The sequence below is a fragment of the Pavona decussata genome, unplaced genomic scaffold, assembly GCF_977016875.1.
Source record: "Pavona decussata unplaced genomic scaffold, jaPavDecu1.1 SCAFFOLD_130, whole genome shotgun sequence".
Lineage (NCBI taxonomy): Eukaryota > Metazoa > Cnidaria > Anthozoa > Scleractinia > Agariciidae > Pavona > Pavona decussata.
Genome location: NW_028145544.1, coordinates 2,315,862 through 2,335,281, shown reverse-complemented (window position 1 = coordinate 2,335,281; position 19,420 = coordinate 2,315,862). Strand labels below are relative to the sequence as shown.

Sequence of the window (19,420 nt, the reverse complement as noted above, 5' to 3'; positions counted from 1 at the left end):
AAACACAACGGTGCGAAATGACCGCCGCGTACAAAATCGAAACAGGGCAAGGGAAAGACTGAGCTTTCCACACGGAGGTGAATTAAACGCGCGCATGTTTCGTCTCTCGTACTACAACTGAGAGAAAAGAGGGGCGTTTCTAATCTACTGGACCATCATGTCGGTTGATATTTCGCTATATTAACCAATAATTATTAGGATCTAATTCTCAAGGATACTTCAAGGAGAAACACCACACGCGAGGCAAGGGATTCTCGCACGCTCTCACGTACGCTCTCGCGCGTTTTATCGTCGCTTACTTCCCTTGAGATAGCAAAGGGGTTGTTTGTGTTTCGTAGTTTAGTTTACTAATTTGTTAGTTTTAGTATTATTTGTTTGTGCTTTGAAAAATCAATGCAAAGAAAAAAAATAAGTAGATTTTAGACGTTTTTGGCGTGACAGTGGAGGTAAACATTAAACATTGCTGTTAAAAAGTAAACAATTTTCTTAGTATATAAAATTAAAATTTATGTTTAACTTAAATTAAACGAAATGTTCCTACTATATGTTAATGTAAGCTGTTAACGTGAGCTCCCTGGCCTACTTCGCAGGAATGTCACGTAGCATGTCACACAACACCTTTCTGTATTCAGTGCAAAGAAGCGTTGCGTGACAAACTAACTGACAAATGCCAAGTGGACCGACTCCCCGCTTTGTAAACATTGCATGCCGTAACGCTACCTCTATTGGTTTCAGTTCCCAGTCCTCCGCGTGAACTCTCGGCCGGGGCTCGTAGCACGGACTCTATAACCGTGTCATGGAAGTCGCCCCAGTACCCCAATGGCGACGTGTTGAGTTATTTAGTAATCTACTCCGACGACAAAAACCTCCCACTGTCCCAGTGGAGTTCAACGGAAGCCACAGGATATTCCGCTAGTATAAAGGCCCTGTCACGTGATACGCAGTACTGGATTCGCGTGGCCGCACGGACATCTGTTGGCCAGGGCAATTACTCATTACCAGTCTCCAAAAAGACCCTTAAATATGATTGTAAGTAGAGGGGGCCCGCGTCACAGCCATACCTCTCAGTACAACTGAGCCTGCGATAACTTGTTTCAGTGAAAACACGTGCAAACCAGATATAAACCTGTTAGCGTTTTCTCGCCATTTTGACACCCGTTCGCACGCGCGAACTCGCCTGACCATTTTACGAACCGGGAGCAAAATACAGAGTTCGTCATATGGAAAGCTGATGTCAAATAATTTCTGTAACATTTATTTCTGATATATCGTTGTCTAAGATATTTCAGAAACTGAATTTTACGAAATTTCTATCAGATTTCCACCCTGACTGAAGGCGTAAACAGTTTCCAGCCGTTGTTCTTGGAGAATCAATGACCCTTTTCCAACGACCATTTACTTTTTGTGTTTGTGTAAGAAGCTTATTAATGGTGTTTATGTTCTGTGTTCTTAACTTTTTTGTGTAGCTGTCCTTGTGTATCAAAAGTAAATGTTGAGTGTAGTTGTTGTGTGAAAGGCTTGTGTGCAACGCATATTAATACAGTGAAGGTCACTCAATCGTGTAAGCTGTCAGTAGACTGGGAGGTAGACATTTCACATCTCTTGTTAAGATAATTATTTTCGGTTTTAGTGCCAGAGTCTTGTCGTGAGCTGAAGGTTGTGACAGCTGGAAGCGAGACAGTTTCATTAACCTGGAAGCCACCCGAGACAGATGCTGGGATAACCAAGTACAAGGTATTGTAACGAGATTTGCGTGAAAGAAATTTGATGTTAAAGCACAAGCCTGGTGGCCTAGTTCCCACAGGTCTCTTGTGAATCAGTGATAGGGCATCCGAACTAGTAATGTCATAGAGGTTCATAGGTTCGAGTCCTGTTGTGAGAACTCGGATTTTCTGTACACTGCCTGTGTCATTGACTGAAAAAGCCCTTTATCAACAAGATTACGTTCCCAGCCAATCAAAATTAGGATTCAATCCACGGTTTTAAAAGAGCAAGAACCATCTTGTAGAGCATGATCAACAGCACCACAGGAAAGTACCGCTCAGTAACTTTCTTATACCTTAGGATTTAAACACAAACTTAAAAAAACTAGATCCACCTTGTAAAGCATAGTAAACAGCCTACCAGGAACTTACTTAACAAAATTATCGTGCGGAATATCGCTTCATACCTCGTCCAGAAGGGCGTAGGCCGAGTTGGCTAAAATCATCCGATATTCTTCCTTGTTCCTTTTAAGAAACTATCATTATTTTCGATCTGGGTATAATAAACTAGGGAAAACCAAAACAAAAAATCATTTTTTAGGCACTATAAAAGCAGTTGAAAACCTGTAAAAAGGAAAACATCCGCAACAACTAAAACTCTAACAGCACACTGTGTTTGCCTTTCTTCTACAGGTGTCATATTCAGGATCAAAATCGTACGAAGAGAAAGGCGAGACGAAACGGCTTTCTCCCAATGGCGTCATCAAGTTAGACGCGGTATCTGCCGGCCTCCAGTCCTACACTATTGCAGATCTTGTTCCTCACACCACTTATGAGATTGAAGTATCGGCAGTGAATTCCATGGGTGAAGGACCAAGCATTAAGCTGACTGTGACGACGGACAAAGGTAACCCGCCGCCGTTGGGGAGGCCTGTTATCCTCGAAAATGAGCACTCTGACAAGTTTATTCCAATAAAGCTGGAGATTGCTTCGGAAAAAAATGGACCTATTAGGTAAGCTTAAACGAGTTTAACTCTTTGAACTTTGTAACTTAAAAGAAAACAGATGATCCGAATTTTATTTTCGTGCCTTTAACAAATATCACCATTCACCACAAGAATTTCTAGACCAAACCATTAATTTGTTAATTGCTACACTTAGGCTTTCATTCATGTATTCTGAGGTAAAACCACGTTTTACAGCATAGTTATAGTAAATAACACCACAGAAAAGTACTGCTCAATAGCTTTCATTTGAACGGTCACACTTTAGGATTTCATCGACAGACTAAAAAGTTAAAACCACCTTGTACAGCATAATAAACAGCATCACAGGAAAGTACTGCTCAGTAGCTTTCATTTGAATGGTCACACTTTAGGTTTTCGTCCACAGACTCAAAAGTTAGACGCATAATTGTATTTCATGACTTACTTTTTCTTCAAAAATACAAACTCTGCTTGTTTTTCTGAAGAGAACTCTCAACTTTGTGTTGTGTTACATACAGCTACTACTTAGTGATCGTTGTACCGCTGGGCAACAGCAACCAACTGCCAAAAGACACGATGCCGGACGATTTCTTCAAAGAAGTGAGACGCAGGAGAGAGGTAGACAGTGGCAAAGAAGAACCGTACATTGCCGCCAAATTTGGAAAGTCTGAGCTTCCCAAGAGATTCAACGTGGGAGACGAGAATTTTAAGAACCGGTATGGGTATTACAACAAGGAGTTGACGAAAGGAATTTACTACACCATGTTCACAAGAGCATATGTGAAAAGCAATCAAGGGGTATGTTGTGACGTATTACTATCAATTTGTTTCCGAAATGTTCCATACCTCCCCCCACGGAAGGGATATTTTCTAAGCCCCCTCCCCCTTGACACCACTGGAAACTCCAGGTTAGCTTCATACTTTCCGTTGAATGTTTTAGCCTTGGGTAGCCCTCCTTCCCCCCCCCCCCCCCTGGAATTTCAATCTCTGCTATGGGGTGGAGAGGGAGGGGTTTGGCGGTGGTATAGATATCATATGGAATTGAGACAATAGAGGACTGGCCAGTCTAGTGCTTTCGAACGGCACCTTAGCATTTTTAATTAATATCCTAAAATCCGTTGATGTCGAAGCAATGACAGATAGGATGAGTGTAAACCCTTTTTGCTACGTCAAAGACATGGAGAATCGCGCAGTGAAAAAGCACCAAAAGAGGAAATGAAGCTAAGGGGAGGGAATTTGAAGGGGTAACTTAACACCCGTCCTCGTCTCAGTCTTTTCTTTCTTCTTTTCAAGTCGCGATTTTTATCTATCTTTCGACGTACGCATCCGAAGATCGTCCGAAGATCCTTTGACGTCGTCATCCGAAGGTCGTCCGAAGATTTTTCGGCGTCGGCATCTGAAGATCGTCTGAAGATCTTCCGGAAGATCTGTCCGGTTTGTGTCCTTCGCTATATATTTCATAGGTTAAACTATCTCTTAAATGACTGTTTTCTTCTTTTTCTCCATCTTAGGAGCCATTGTTTACTTCAAGTCCTTTTGCGACACCTGTGAAGTTTGGTAAGAATTTGTTTGCTTGTTGCTCTCTTAAACTGATGAAATTAAATAAAGTACATTGAGAGCCAAGCATCTGAGAGTCGAGAAGAGCCGTTTGAGAGTGCGGTCCACTGAGACTCTCCTCTTTAATCTGGGCCTTAACCTTTTAACCTGTAATATCAAAGAACAAATTCTCTTATCTTGTCCCCATACTTTTCTTATAAAAATACTGGGGAGATGTTATTAAAATATCAAGAAAATTCACTTTGGGTGATCATATCCTTAATTCTCATGACCTCAAGGGTTGAATAAGCATTGATATTACAAGGAGAAATTTGATGCTGATCACGGTTAGGACTTAAAGGGTTAAACGCTGTGATGACGCTATGTGGTTCTAACTCAGTGTTGCTGTTCTTTATTAGGCGAGAAAGCAAATCCAGGAGGGAACAATGAGGCGATAAAAGATCCAGAGCCACATTCTGGAGGGGGACTGAACTTGACTTTCATCATCATACCCGTTGTGGCAGTTGTTGTGATCACAGCGCTCGTCGCTCTCGCTGTATTTTACTGCAGAAGGTGAGAAAGACATAAGGTGCTATTTATATGAAGGTCTAGCAGAGTAAACCACAGGTCACCCAAGCTGGTGAAGTCAGAGGCCGAGATAATAGTAATACTCAACTTTAGGTGAACTCTCTCACACTCTAGGAGAAGACGTAGGGGGGTCAAGAAGCCGAAGAATGTGGATGAAGAAAAATGCGAGCCGTCAGACCCTGTGGAATTAAAAAGAATGACTATCCAGACACCCGCCATGATGGATCATCCGCCAATAACTGTGGACCAACTTTTTGACCGCATCAACGGCCTGAAGGCTGAGAACAATTCCAAGTTCTCTCAAGAGTATGAGGTACTAAGCGAAGCAATTATATAGAGAAAAATAATGGTACGGAAGTCTTTCAGCTGTGACGTCAAATTGGACTTTTTGCTCATCCTTAAGATTTGATTGTAAATTAGTTCTGAAAAACTCTATAATATAAGTGCAATAAATGGCGGAAAAGAGAATCCCCCCTCCCTCCCTTCTCCACTCACTCCTACCTGAGGAACGATTTGAATCCGGGACATCTGGACTACAAGTGCAGGACTTGGAAACAAAAAATGAGCGTTTGATTCTTAAACAACCGATCTTGTTTTGTCTTTGTTTAGTCCATCGAGCCAGGAGAGACCTTTACCTCTGATGCTTCACTTCAAGAATACAACAAACCTAAGAACCGCTACCCAAACATTCTTGCATGTGAGTACAAGGCTGTTTTGTTTCTAGTCTCCCTAAATAAACGAGTCTAGGTTACTTTACTTTTCACTGACTGATTGACTGACTGACTGACTGACTGACTGACTGACTGACTGACTGACTGACTGACTGACTGACTGACTGACTGACTGACTGATTAATTGACTCGCTGGCTGGCTGACTGACTGACTGACTGACTGACTGACTGACCAGAACAATACGACAAGTCCAAACGATGTTGCTTTATTTGTATCCGTTTGTCGTTCTTTGTAACTGAGCAAGATATAACGTTTTAAACTATTTCGATCTCTTTTCTTCAGTTGACCATTCTCGTGTACGCTTGGAAACCGTTGATGGTCTCCTCGGTTCAGATTACATTAACGCTAATTTCTGTGATGTAAGTACATCTGATCACTTTTCGTTCTTATGTAAATTTGGTTGTTTTAGTTACGATAGTTAGTTGGAATTGTTCTAATCCTTTTACCCTTGGCTTGGAGAATTTGACCAACGATAAAGAAAACAATAAGAAAATGTATGACTCTGAGATCGCGCGCGAGAGAAGCTCTTGACACAAAGGCTGTTCTGATTTCATGTTATTGTCTCTCTATTTCAGGGTTATAGAAAAGAAAATGCGTACATCGCAACTCAAGGTAACGTCCTCTGTTTTATGACTTCTTACCAGTGAACTAAATGTCTTCACAATCATCCTGCGTTACACTAACTTAAAACATACATTTAGCAATTATCCCACGAGCACGCACTGTATATAAGATGATAGATAGCCAACAAGAGGCGTAGCGCCGAGTTGGCGATAATCATCTGGTATCCAGCAATCGTGAGTGGAATAATTGTTCCATAAAAACAGCCAAGGAATACAGCTAGGTCTTTTTGATTTCGCTTTGTAAGAACAATCAGAAGACAATTTAATGGTCGCTATTTCTCAGGCATGGTATAATGGCTCATATACCATGGCCGCTAAGCCAATCAAATCCCTAGAATTGCATTATACAATGATCCAGTTTTTAATCATACCATATTTTCACAACAGGTCCTCTTGAAGACACAATGGACGATTTTTGGCGGATGATATGGGAACACAAAACGTTCACAATTGTCATGCTCACAGATCTTGAAGAACGCGGACGGGTAAGAGAAATTCAGTACTCAGTTAAATCTCACAAAGGATGGAAATTTGGTAAAAAACGCAAAATTCAGTGCTTGTTATGGGATTGGAAATCATCATTGTTTCCCGATCGGAATTGAATTCTAGGTTTACAAACTTAAGATCGCTAGCAAAATACGGCGTACATTGTTCAAATTTGAAGAATTCGAGAGTGGCAAAATGCAAAGCGTTTCAAAAGATACTTGAGATAGAAATTCAGTCTAGAACGAGATTTAAAAGTTCAACTTTGAACTTAATTCCTATTTTTATTATTTGCAGGAAAAATGCGTACAATACTGGCCCAGCGAAGGAGCTGAATGGTATGGCGATATCGAGGTCACAGTTGTGGACTGGGTCGAGTTCGCTAACTACACAATAACAACTCTTCAAGTTTGCAAGGTAAATTTATTCGACTTGTTTGGAACACATTTTCCTGTTCGTTATTACAACGTTGTTGAAAGTGGGTTTTGAACAAATATTGCTTTCACTATCTTTTCCTTAACTACATTTCACCCCCTTAATTTAGGACGCGTTTGAGTTCGCTCCTTTTTATTTCGGATGAATGATTTTTGGGACAAATTTGTTTTGATTTCAGTCAAAATTCGGCCACATTTTGGGACACTGTGTTCAACTAGAAATCATGGTTTGAAAGTTCAATCTTCCATGTATAACTAATTACAGAAGTTCCCCAATTTACAAGAAACTTTATACCTTCAGTAATTCTGCTCCACAAATGTCCCTTACTGGTCTACTAATACATAAGAAATCCTTTTCTCGCGATGGTGGGAATAGACAGTGAAAACGATTCGAGCTTTTCACGCCCGGACGGTACGTTTATTATCCGATTTAACGTATGCATCTAAAATGCACTCATGTAGAATAATGGATTTTCCCTACAACTTGATCGTTTGTGTTTCTTTAACAGGAAGGAGCGCAACATCGTGAAGTCAAACATTTTCAGTTCACTGGTTGGCCTGACCATGGTGTACCACCCCACCCCACTCCTTTCTTAGCTTTCCTCAGGAGAGTGAGGTTCTACAATCCAACAGACGCAGGCCCCATTGTGGTACACTGCAGGTAAGCAAACCGGTTTATAACCTGTTTCGTATTGGATTAAAAATGGAGTCTGGAAACTGGAGTCAAACCATGGACCTTAATTTTTTTATTGTGTGGATGAAATCAGAGGTTTGGTCCGTCTATTGCCAACGGAATTAGATGTAATAAAGCAACGTTGACAAAGTTTAAACCAAAACGGTTTCTCCAAGTTCGATCATTCGCTCCGAAAACGTTTCTTCCAAAAATCACACCTCCACCTAAGCTGCCTGGCCTAATAGCTAGAGCCAGGCCTCCAGCTCAATCCCAGGCTTCCGTTTCCACCGGAAGTAAGAAGTATAATGTCTAAATTTGCAGAATCTCCGTGACACCATCGATCGAATTCAAAAGTAGTACTTGTATGCGTTGTTGTTGTTTTGTTTTAGTTTAAAACCTGATATCACATTTTGTTTTCTATCGCAGTGCTGGTGTTGGTCGCACAGCGTGTTTCATGGTTGTTGACTCCATGTTGGAAAGAGTTAAACACGAGAATACTGTTGACATATACGGACACGTGACTGTGTTAAGAACGCAGCGCAACTTCATGGTACAAACTGGGGTAAGTGGACCTTTATTTTCCAAATCCTGTCGTCGCATGTGTGGTACAGCTGTTAAGTTGGGCACACGAGAATCAGTATCGACGAGCCGCTAGAGAGTTGACGAGAGTCAAATTTGAGATCGTTGAAGAAAGCGCAGGAGAGGTGGTGCGGAATCGAAGGAAAGTGGGAGTAAGGTGTGATGGGGCACATTTCAACTAACAGAGGGCAGAGGTTAGAAGAAGATTACCAGAGATTTAAACTCATCGAGAGCGCCCGATAACTGACGAGCTGGCAATGAAACGACAGCGAATAGAGTTTTGCGAAGACTGAAACTTCTTCAGAACGTATGAGAATAGGTCTTTTCCGAGTTGCTTTGAACCTCATTTTGAAAGCGAGGCTACGTGCAAAGTCTTAATTATGAAAATCAGTTTTCATTCATATGGAAGCAAACTAGTTTTCATATGGGGAGCTTTGCATTTAGACCCGCTTTCATAATGAGGATTGCATCCGTTCTTGATTTCTCTTATTCCTTCGTTTCTTTCTTTGTCGCCATCTTTAGGAACAGTACATCTTTATCCACGATGCTGTTCTGGAAGCAGTCACGTGCGGAAACACGGAGGTACACGCGAGGAATCTTCTACATCACATCAAGCGCCTCTCGGAACCTGGTGAAGGGGGCATGCTAGGCTTAACGGAGGAATTCAGAAAGCTTAGCAATCCCAACCAAGCCCGCAAGCTAAAACAGGGCACAGGGAGCCTACCAATAAACAGATCAAAGAACAGGCTGGCTAATATTCTGCCATGTAAGACATCATTCCTAGCATTTTGTTTTGGTGTTTAGATCGTTAGAACGGTTTTCAATTGAGTGTCGAAAGTGATTGCGTTTTTGTTTTTGTTTTGCATTACTACGCTCTGTGATTGGTTGATAAAACTCGCGCCACTTTCTCAACCAATAAGATGTAAAACCAAAACCAATCGTGCCTCGCTCGCATGTTTTTTCCCGCGCTTGGCGCCGGTTATATTATTTGCTTTGAATTCTGATTGGTTCATTGCGCTGTTGGCACCTGTTGTGATTGGTCAGAGTAATTACTTTGGTTTCGGTCTTAAGACACTCGGTTGACAACCGCTCTAGCGCGCGAACTTTAAATCGCATCCATTTTGGAAATCTAACTCGTTTGTTTTATGGGAACTCTACCGACAAGGGCCCTTGTTGAACTTTTAAATTATGAAAAAGTTGTCAGCTTTTACCTGAAAAAGTAATGTCAGTTTTGTATCTCTTGCTGTTAAGGACGGTGCCTACTAATACCGAAGTGTTTTTGTGCGGCTTATAACTATGCGGGAAAAACAGATCTTAGCAATGCCTCTTGGAATCCAAAAAGAAAATTGGGGGTAACCACGCATTCTTCAGAGATAATTAAGCAGTAATATCTCTAAAAAGCGCCAAACTATAAAGCAATGTATGGGATTTTTTTCCTAAATTGAAGCTTAATTATCTCTGAAAAATGCATGGTTACCCCTAATTTTCTTTTGAGATAACAAAGGCACTTGCTAAGTTCTGCTTTCTCCGTATAGTTTTAAACCGCGCAAAATTATCCCTGTATTAGTGGGAACCACCCATAGGAAACCTGAGTATCTCGAGATGCGCAGAACGTATGCGCAATAACAATAGTAGGCACCGTCCTTAAACTCAGTGTATTTGTTTTTTTCTTTCTCTTTATTAGACGAATCAAACAGAGTACTATTAATGTCTGCTCGTGGAATCGAAGGCTCTGATTACATAAACGCCAGTTTTATTGACGTAAGTACACCCGTCACAAATATCTCGATGTAGCCTGTTCCAGACGAATAATATTGCGAGTAGGAATGAAAACGCGAAGGGACTGGAGAGAGAATTATCTCGCCTTCTCTCCCCAATCTCCTCGCTTGCCACTCCCCGCCTCTGAACGGCTTGAACAGGCTTACCTCGATGGCAATCTATGTATATCCTCGAGCCTCTGAACAACTACCAGTTAGACTGACCTAGTTAGAACCCAGGCTCTTCCCGTTGTTCATGTGCAAATTTCTTTTGCTTGGTCCCAGTCTCATCTCGTCCTTCTTGTCCTTCTTGTCTCCAGGGCTATCGTCAGCGTTTTGCGTACATCGCTACCCAGGCTCCTTTGGAAGAGACCGTGGATGATTTTTGGAGAATGCTGATGGAGCACAATTCGAACATCGTTGTCATGTTAACGCAGCTTCATGAAGGAAACAGGGTGTGTGGAATAGTTTATGCAGGTCTTAATTTATGCAGCTAACTTTGGGAAAATTGTAGGTGGCTCTAACTTTTGGGTCTGTAGATCTAAAGTGAGCAGTACTTTCCTGTGGCGCTGTTTATTAAGTTGAACAAGATGGTTCGACTTTTTTGAGTCTGAACATGAAATCCTAAAGTGTGACTATTCAAATGAAAGCTACTGAGTAGTTCTTTCCTGTGGTGCTGTTTATTATGCTGTACAAGGTGGTTCTAATTTTAGAGTCAGAAGATTAAAATAATTGAAAGTCAATGGCCATCTTTTTCCTGTTCCTTGTTTGTTTGACAACTTTCCCTAAGGAGAAATGTGAGTCAAAGCTTCCCCCTTTAACACTTTGATTTCGAATGTTATTTAAGTACTTTTCCTTATATTTATTTAGGAGCGTTGTTACAAGTACTGGCCCAGTGATCGCTCCGCTAAACATCAATACTACGTGGTGGACCCAGTTTCGGAGCAAGAATTCCCGACTTTTGTCATCCGAGATTTCAAGGTCAAGGATGCTATGGTAGGTTTTTATTCTTTGTATTTTCAAAGTGTGCTCAAAATTAAGTGACAGAGAAGATCGTTGCGAGGCCATAAGAGTTCATAAGAGTTGACAGCAAGTACAGTTGGCGAGAGTTAAAGAGAGTTGACGAGAATTGGCGAAACAGTCCACGAGAGTTGGCCGAAGTTGACTATAATTAACGAGATTTAACGAGGCGGTTGACGAGAGTAAACGAGAGGATTGGGTACAGTTAAAGAGAGTTAACGAGTGTTGGCAAGAGTTGACGTTCGAATTTAATGAACTGGATGAATCTCGACTAAAAACAGTTTGGAAAATCGGTTAAATACGAGTCATGAGTCGAGTGTTAGAGATGTTTCTAAAAACATTCTTCTATTAAGTTGTTCTTACCAACTGAAGATCGGTAACAAAAAAAAAAAAAAAAGCAGGAATGTCCACTTCCAGAAAACCAAAGATTATTTTTTTCTGCTTTGCAGTATTAGAAAAGTTAGAAACTTAGTATTATTTGTAGTTCGGTTGGTTTTTCACGACTAACGTATTTGTTTTCTTTGTTTATTCAGAGCGGCACAGTGCGAAATATCAAACAGTTTCACTTCTTTGGCTGGACCGATGGAAGTATTACAAAGAACGGTGAAGGAATTTTGGATTTGATCGGCCAGGTGCAAAGAACCTACGAACAGCAGGAAGAGGAAGGTCCTATTACTGTCCACTGCAGGTACTTAGCAGCATGGAAATGTAAATTCTCCTCACCGTGTCAATAGATTTTCAGTCAGACAGGTGATAGGAATATAAGATTAACTCGCACCATACTCGATACCGTCGATATCGGAAATTCATTGCAAATATCGATACTTGGAAACGGTGTAGGCAAGTTGTTGCGATATTGTTCGATAAAGTGCACCTTGAAGCGTTGGCGCGCCGAAGGCCCAGTCTTTCGTAATAACATCACAAGGTTGATATCGATATGAAAACAAATGCCAAATATCGGTAAATATTCTATTCAAAAGCCCATTGTGCGCACAATAAAATCGAGTCGAGGCTGAGTTGCATCTTCAGGAGGACTTGAGATTCTCATATACCTCTGTTTTCTCTCCTTAGCGATGGTGTTGGCAGAACTGGTGTATTCTGTGCGCTGTGTATCGTGCTAGAACGCATGCGCTCTGAGGGAGTTGTCGATTTGTTCCAGACCGTCAAGCTTCTCAGAACACAGAGACCGAACATGATTCAAAATCAGGTATGGACCCTGTGGAACACGTTAGATTAGGATTTCATCCACAAAATCGAAAGTTAGAATCACCTTTAACAGTATAATGATCATCAGTACCAAGAAAGTACTGCTTGTCAGTTTTCATTTGAATGGTCACACTTTAGTATTTCATCCACTGAATCAAAAGTTAGAACCACCTTGAACAACACAATAAACGGCACAACAGGAAAGTACTGCTCAGCAGCTTTCATTTGAATGGCCACACTTTACACACTTTAGGATTTCACCCACAGACTCAAAAGTTAGAACCTCCTTGAACAGCATAATAAACAGCAACACAGGAAAGTACTGCTCAGTGGCTCTCCTTGAATGATCACACTGGATTTCACACCAAGCTCAAAAGTTAGAACCACCTCGTTTTAAAAACAGCACTACAGGAAAGTGGTTCTCACTAATAACAATTTCTCTTTTTTTGTCTTCTTTAGGACCAATATTTATTCTGTTACCAAAAAGCGCTGGAGTACCTTAGTTCATTCGACCACTACGCTGTGTAATCCACCGTGGATCTGAAAATCAACCGGCAATAGCATCACAGAGGTAGTAACCTAATTTACCAAGAGATCATAGTCAGTTGTCATCTTAGAGACGTAGAATCACTCAACACATTTCCTGGACGTACCATTTGTGACAAAGGAATTACCAGTGACAGATTGGCCGCCACGTTGGCTGAAAGACAAAGATGAATTATTATTGACAAAGAATACACACCAACTTGCAGAATTGGTGAGGAGCGTTTGGAACGCTCATACGTTGAGGTCGCAGGCAGTAAAGCGCCTGACAATAACGGAAGAAATGTTCGCGGCAGAGTTTAGGCTGGAGACCGTGTTTGAAGAATTATTTATGAGAAGCATTTAAATGGCTGAAACAAACATTAATGCGGACATTTGAGTTCTTGGAAAAGAGCTCGATGCCTTACAAGCAGTGAAGAGACATGTATTGTGCTGCTAATGGACATACAGAATTCTTGGGCTGAAATATGGCGCTTTTTATTTCATTGTGTGGGATGCAAGATGGATTTTACGAATCTTTTTTGATTCGCTTTTTTGGCGGAATATATAACTTTATAATGTGTCAAAGGAAAAGCGATAATTCTCACAGACCTTTTTGTCTTGCCTGGATGTTTTCTATCTTTTGGAGATCAAGTTCATTGATACGTTGTTTCTTCAAATGCACAAACAAAGACAATTCTGCGGAAGCGATGTCCAAGGAAATATTCACCTAGCTTAAAGATGGAAAACATTAATGCAAGACCAAAAGATTTCGGGCAAGAACGCCTTTGAACACTAAGCTCTGTTTTAAATCCAAATCGTTAAAACGTACTTCATGATGGCTTGCGAACAAACCTACCTCTCATCGCTACTGCCCCGGCAATGGCGGCAATCGTAGTGCATTGAAAGGAAAACCGTTTTCGCAGGTTGATGGCTGGGAACAGTTATTTTTATTTTTTCTTACCATTAATGTTAGCTTAGCTAACTAATCACAGGTACTAATCACAAAAATTAAAAATAAGCGGCAAAGGGGTGTGAAGTGTGACGAGTAAAATCCCATATTTGTCTGTCAGATAGTTTAATTCCGTGGTTTATATTCCTTGTGATAATCATAACTGTGTCATTTTCATCAAAGTTTTTTTTAGTTTTAGGTTTTCATTTACACCTGAATTGTTTGTGAACAACTTTTATATTTTAATAATATTTTTTTTCGTACTTACTTAAGGTTTTATTTTTGATAGCATGCGGAGTGTATCACTCCGTTTATTGGCCCTTGCGTTTTAGAAAGGGCTCCATCCATACGTGGTACATCGATATAAGTTAATGCTTCGAGACAGAACTTACGTTAGTGTTAAAAAAGATATTACTGATTCAAGGAAGAGCTGCGATTCAGGTGACATTTTGTCTTTTCGTAAAAACGAACTCTGCCGAAGATTGGACGGTAGAATTGCGAATGCCGGTAAACAATTTTCGCTCAGGTGAAATGTCACCTACTTAATATTTTGAAAGAAGTGGGCACCTCAACATTATTGAGCCTACTAACCCATTAATTTTGAAAAAAAAGTAAATAGGTCATACACAGGAGTATCTGCAGTTTGGCCAGTGTAGTGTTATCTTGCTGAGAGTGGTCCTTAATATGTGAATTTTAACAATTTTGTTGTAAATTTGTGTGGATAAAGACATAATGGTCACCTCACCTCGACAAATACGCGAGACAAATTATTTTCCTAATTCCAAACAGGATATAGCAAGTACAAATGATGTGTCCCGCTTAAAATTTGTTTCCATTTTGACAGAGTCTGCAACATTTAGTCTGCGAGCAGAGTTTCTTTGTTTCAGTTTGTTTGGTTTTCTTTTTAGCTATCAAAACCAAAGATGCTTTGCTCGCAGAGTACGTCTGCAATACAGAAATCGAAGAATAATTCCAAAGTGCCATTTGCGCAATAAACCCAATACCATTACTTGCTCAAACATTCAGTTCACCAGTGATCACCGAAGATGACATGTCTTGATGTTTAAACAAATTCTCTCAACTAGTACCATAGAAAATATATGAGAACAGTGGGGAGACTTTACTTGTTGATATTGGGGCATAAAGATTTAATGGTTCCTGTTTTGTTAAAAAAGAGCTCTTTTTTGTTGAGGTCCGCAAACAGATGACATTGAAATTACCCTTAGTGAAAACAGAGTGCTTTTGCATAGAATTTACATTGAAATTTATCAGTAGTGTAGCAGCTCTCGTAAGCTTGTAATTGTTTTAATTGTGTAGCGGTAAGAGTTAATATTGTTTTCAGGGTTGGGGATATTGTTCTGTTGTTTATTCTATTGTGCTCTAGAGGGGTTGCAACCTAATCACGTGAGAGCTTCTGAGAGCTGCTACATCGCCTAAATTTATAGTAACAGATGTATTTGTATCTTTTATAGTTTTTAATGTACATAATCTGATTGAATGAATAGAGAGAAAGAGTTTGAAATCTATTTTTATAACTGTACAAACGTAACTACTCGTTTTATGTCACACGCGCTTGTAAAGTGCTCAGTACATGCTTGTGAATTTTTAGCATGGCAGAGATTGTCAGACGCAAGTACCACAAATAAAAAAAAAACAAAACCTTATCACTAATATTATGTGGATTTAATTTCTGCTGAAATAGAAGCTCGTCATTATGGGAATACCCACCCCCTGCCGCCCAACTTCCCCCACCTCACCCCACCCCCTCCACACACACAAGCAATCACATTTCCCAGTACCCTCACACACGGCTAAAAAAATGAGCTTGTGAAACTCGGCAAAATAACTACGGTTACAACAAGAGACGAAAGGAGATACAATAATCAATAAAGTGATTTTATTTAGCTCGCTCAAAGTTTAACTCAACTGAACTACTGAAAACTTTAACAAAGCGTGACAGTCGTCAAAAAAGTCGTTACGTGTCTTAGAATCAGGAAACATCAAAATTGTCTTAAAAAACGTAATTTACAACTTAGGGACTCTTCATTAAATTCCTGGGACCTGCATGGTACAATTCAAGGCACCTCCACACAGGCACATGAACGACCTCCCTCGATTCATTTGTGCGGCGGACCATCCTCTTGGACACATATTCGCCCTCCTGCTCACAGCCCGTGTCAAAATGGAATCTGCCAGGCCCCACTGGTTCCTCCCCGCTGAAGCTCCCAGAGTATGTGTAAACTTTCGTGATAAGTTTTCCTTCGTCTTCAAATTTTCCGTCGTTCCATTTACCTGAGGAGAAAGTTAAATATTGATCAGTGGCTGTACTCCTTTTGCAGTTGTTACTTAAAAACTCTATGCTGATCCACTTTCTGACTGCCTGGTGGTCATTGATGCGGCGTCCAAATTGCATACGTTAATTTATCCCTGGGGAGTAGGGATTGCACAGCGCTGAGAGCATTCGCCTTCCACCAATGTAGTCTGGGTTCGATCCCCGCACCCGGCGTCATATTTGCATTACATTGAGTTTGTTGTTGGTTCTCGTCCTTGCTCGGAGAGGTTCTTCTCCGGGTACTCCGGTTTTCCCCTCTGCTCAATAACCAGCATTTCCAAATTCCAATGCGACCTGGATCATTGTCAAACATTTTATCATGAGCCTCTGGCTCGGGAGATTGGGCAAGTACTCCTCATGTTATTGACATTAAATGAATTACTTTTAATTACTTTACTTTCATCGAGAATAAAGCTGAACAATAAAGGAGATCTTGTAGCTCAGTGTTAGGTTAAGAAAAAGTTATTAAAGCTGCGCACAGAGTCGTTATTTTCTTCGATGGTGGTGCGCGATATGTGGGACTCAAGAGTCACGTGATCTCGATCAAGTGGCGAAGCGGGCTAATCGCGAGGCAAGAGTAACGAGGACGAAGGGTGGCCCGTTAATCGCGGTTTGGGGCACTACATATAAAAAGTAAGATTAATTTTTGGTTTAAATTTTGTTACCGTGCTTTGTTAAATTTGAAAGGAGCTCAAGATGGGTGGAAAGTTGCTCCAAACGATGCAATCAAAAGTTGCAACCCCACCAGTACCACAGACTTAGTATGGCTGTGTATCAAGAGCTGACCGCCGACAGCTCCGTCTTTTCAATATACAGCGAAGACTTTGGTGGGTGGGGTGGGGGCACTACTGTAAGGGGTGTTTCAGCTGTGCTTGACCCAACTCTATGTATTATTATACTTTTACACGAGACAATTTTCCCGCGACTTGCAATGCAATGCATCGTAAGACAAGTTGCGGTCGAAATCAAGCGTGCAAAAAACTTCTCTCGCAACGTAAGGTCGCGAGATGCTTTGCAGTGTGCAACATGTTTTCTGCAGTTTGCAACGCAATGCTGACGACAGGCATTACTTTGTAACTTGCAAAAATGAGAAAAAATTTCCTACCAGCAAGAAAAGTGAGGTTTCAATCCTGAATTGCCATATATTTACTGCTGGATAGAGGGGTGGCTATGCAATAAAGACGCCATCTTTAGAGGTTGAGGAAGGGGGATGCGGGTTTGAGTATAGTATAGTATAGTATAGTATAGTATAGTATAGTATAGTATAGTATAGTATAGTAGAGTAGAGTGGAGTAGAGTATAGTATAGTTTAGTATAGTATAGTGGAGTGGAGTGGAGTAGAGTATAGTATAGTATAGTATAGTATAGTATAGTATAGTATAGTATAGTATAGTATAGTATATAGTATAGTATAGTATAGTATAGTATTGTAATATTTAATAATAATAATAATAATAACAATAATAATATTTAATATTTATATTGCGCATTTTCTATAAAAATAGTCAAATGCACATTACAAACATTACAATAAAATCCCGTTAACATTACAATTACTATGGAATACTATGGTATAGTATAGTATAGTACACTATGGTATAGTCTAGTCTAGTCTGTTATATATACGGTATAGTATAGCCGAGTAGCGTATGATAGCTTTGACCACTTTCCCAATTCTAAATCATGAGAAACTCTATGTCAACAAAGATCGCTACATAGCGATGTGGTACCAACCTTTATATTTCAGCCTCCTGTCCTTGTATGTGTACTCTCCTTTGCCGTGTCTTTTGCCTTGTTTCCAGTTCCCCTCGTACGTATCCCCGTTCGCATATTTATACACACCATGACCATGCCTCTGTCCCTCGGCCCAGGCTCCATCGTACACAGACCCGTCTGGGTACCAGAATGTCCCTTGTCCGTGTCTTTCGTCGTTGACATATTGACCTTCGTATCTGGCAGAAAAAAAAAAAAAGAAAAAAGGAAAAGAAAACGCTATCTGTGGATGGCAGGGATGCACTTCTGTTTATCATGTTTGGAAGTATTCGTGAACTACAATCCTGGCCAATATATTCTGGGACATATAAAAATTGCGTTTGCATTGTACGTTTTTGTGCTGTTTATTTATTACCAGCCACCATAAGCTTGGTGGTGCTTTCATGGCGAATATTGGGAACACCCCCCCCCCCCCCTCTCCCCCTCCTCCAAGCAATGTTGATAAACAGTGAAATCATTAGGATTGTACATAAACACAGCAACATGACAATATTGCATGGAGGCGGGGGTGGGGATGTATGTCGTTTTGAGTTTTGAAAATCGTCCCAACATTTTTGGCCACGATTTTAGCGTCGGAAAAGCTTAAACAATGTTCTGAAATCTTACTTAAACTCGCTAGAAAAATTTGCAAATATGTTAGTTTAAGCCTCTGAAAAGTTCGTGTCAACACTTGCCAGTGTAAAACTGCCTTCAGATTTCTGAAATATTCGTGTTAACGTCCAGTCGGCTACTGCCTTCGGATTTTCATGGGGAAAGCAAAAACTTAAAGCGAAACAGGAACCATTAAAAGTGGTCATATTCGAAGGTGAGCGTACTCAAATGCTCGTTTTACTCAGAAGTACTCATTCATCAACAAAAACAACACACCAGAGGGCGTGGTGTCTTTGTTTGCTTGTCTGTTTGTTTTTCTTTCTGAAACGTGAATGTGTGAAGCACCGGCGACCTGAAAGATTTTCGTAAGGGAGTGTTCAATTTAACTTTTTTAAAATTTGATGGCAGTTTTTTGCTTTGGGTTCTTATTTTGGCGCTTTATTTTTCATTTGCAAAAATCGCTAAAAATATTGTAACATTGAACAGGTGCTTGACAGCAAAGCTGATTACCTTGCGGGTGCGCTAACAAACGTGTATATTCCAGATCCGTGTCTTTTCCCTTTCTCATACTCTCCCTCATACTGATCTCCGTTTGGCAGCAGAGCTCTACCAAATCCATGGCGCTCCTCCTCCTCGTTTCGATCTCCTTCATAAGTCCCTAGAAATGTGCGCACGCCAATCTCAGAGTCCTCGTCACTCTCCATATCTCGATTTTCTTAGAGTTTTCAACCAAACCCTTGGCTATACAGGCTGTGTGCTGTTCTTAGAGTTCAATGCGGGTTGTTACCTCACAAAGCGAGTCACGCTCTGTTTATTGTGCGCGCGCCTTCGAAACGTCCTACATGACTGTAACGCAATCCCGACAAGTAAGAATCGGGGACGCTGACAATTTTTGATTGTACCCCTTTGTTGTACCTTAATGGCCAAAGA

General features: G+C 40.7%; 2 protein-coding genes across 8 annotated transcripts in view; one reads left to right on the top strand and one right to left on the bottom strand.

The window, feature by feature from the left end:
• Positions 1–15,465, top strand: part of LOC146468639 (receptor-type tyrosine-protein phosphatase delta-like) — a 77,048-nt gene extending 61,583 nt beyond the window's left edge. For 6 of the 7 annotated variants that reach the window (XM_085124427.1, XM_085124425.1, XM_085124426.1 and 3 more), the window contains 21 exons: positions 736–1,029; positions 1,631–1,734; positions 2,397–2,716; positions 3,208–3,487; positions 4,201–4,246; positions 4,645–4,798; positions 4,928–5,126; positions 5,423–5,510; positions 5,828–5,904; positions 6,121–6,157; positions 6,556–6,653; positions 6,949–7,068; positions 7,595–7,746; positions 8,185–8,320; positions 8,860–9,103; positions 10,022–10,098; positions 10,415–10,549; positions 10,965–11,090; positions 11,648–11,802; positions 12,186–12,321; positions 12,780–15,465. In XM_085124427.1, coding sequence (XP_084980553.1) covers positions 736–1,029; positions 1,631–1,734; positions 2,397–2,716; positions 3,208–3,487; positions 4,201–4,246; positions 4,645–4,798; positions 4,928–5,126; positions 5,423–5,510; positions 5,828–5,904; positions 6,121–6,157; positions 6,556–6,653; positions 6,949–7,068; positions 7,595–7,746; positions 8,185–8,320; positions 8,860–9,103; positions 10,022–10,098; positions 10,415–10,549; positions 10,965–11,090; positions 11,648–11,802; positions 12,186–12,321; positions 12,780–12,848 — 3,047 coding nt within the window. In that variant the 3' untranslated portion in view covers positions 12,849–15,465. The remainder of the gene's footprint in view (positions 1–735; positions 1,030–1,630; positions 1,735–2,396; positions 2,717–3,207; positions 3,488–4,200; positions 4,247–4,644; positions 4,799–4,927; positions 5,127–5,422; positions 5,511–5,827; positions 5,905–6,120; positions 6,158–6,555; positions 6,654–6,948; positions 7,069–7,594; positions 7,747–8,184; positions 8,321–8,859; positions 9,104–10,021; positions 10,099–10,414; positions 10,550–10,964; positions 11,091–11,647; positions 11,803–12,185; positions 12,322–12,779) is intronic. The other variant, XM_085124429.1, reaches the window with a different exon arrangement.
• A 211-nt stretch (positions 15,466–15,676) lies between these two features.
• Positions 15,677–19,290, bottom strand: LOC146468638 (radial spoke head 1 homolog). Its single transcript, XM_085124465.1, has 3 exons — positions 19,001–19,290; positions 17,861–18,078; positions 15,677–16,086 (listed from the first exon to the last, which is right to left on the bottom strand). Exons 1-3 carry the CDS (start codon positions 19,192–19,194, stop codon positions 15,827–15,829), a joined length of 672 nt encoding a protein of 223 aa, XP_084980591.1. The 5' UTR covers positions 19,195–19,290; the 3' UTR covers positions 15,677–15,826.
• Positions 19,291–19,420: the final 130 nt, after the last annotated feature.

Coding starts and splice junctions, on each gene's coding strand:
- LOC146468638 (XM_085124465.1), bottom strand. CDS start 19,194: ATGGAGAGTGACGAGGACTCTGAGATTGGCGTGCGCACATTTCTAGGG. Junction 18,079..19,000: donor TTTGTTAGCGCACCCGCAAG/GTAATCAGCTTT, acceptor TTTTTCTGCCAG/ATACGAAGGTCAATATGTCA. Junction 16,087..17,860: donor CAGGAGGCTGAAATATAAAG/GTTGGTACCACA, acceptor CTTTCTCCTCAG/GTAAATGGAACGACGGAAAA.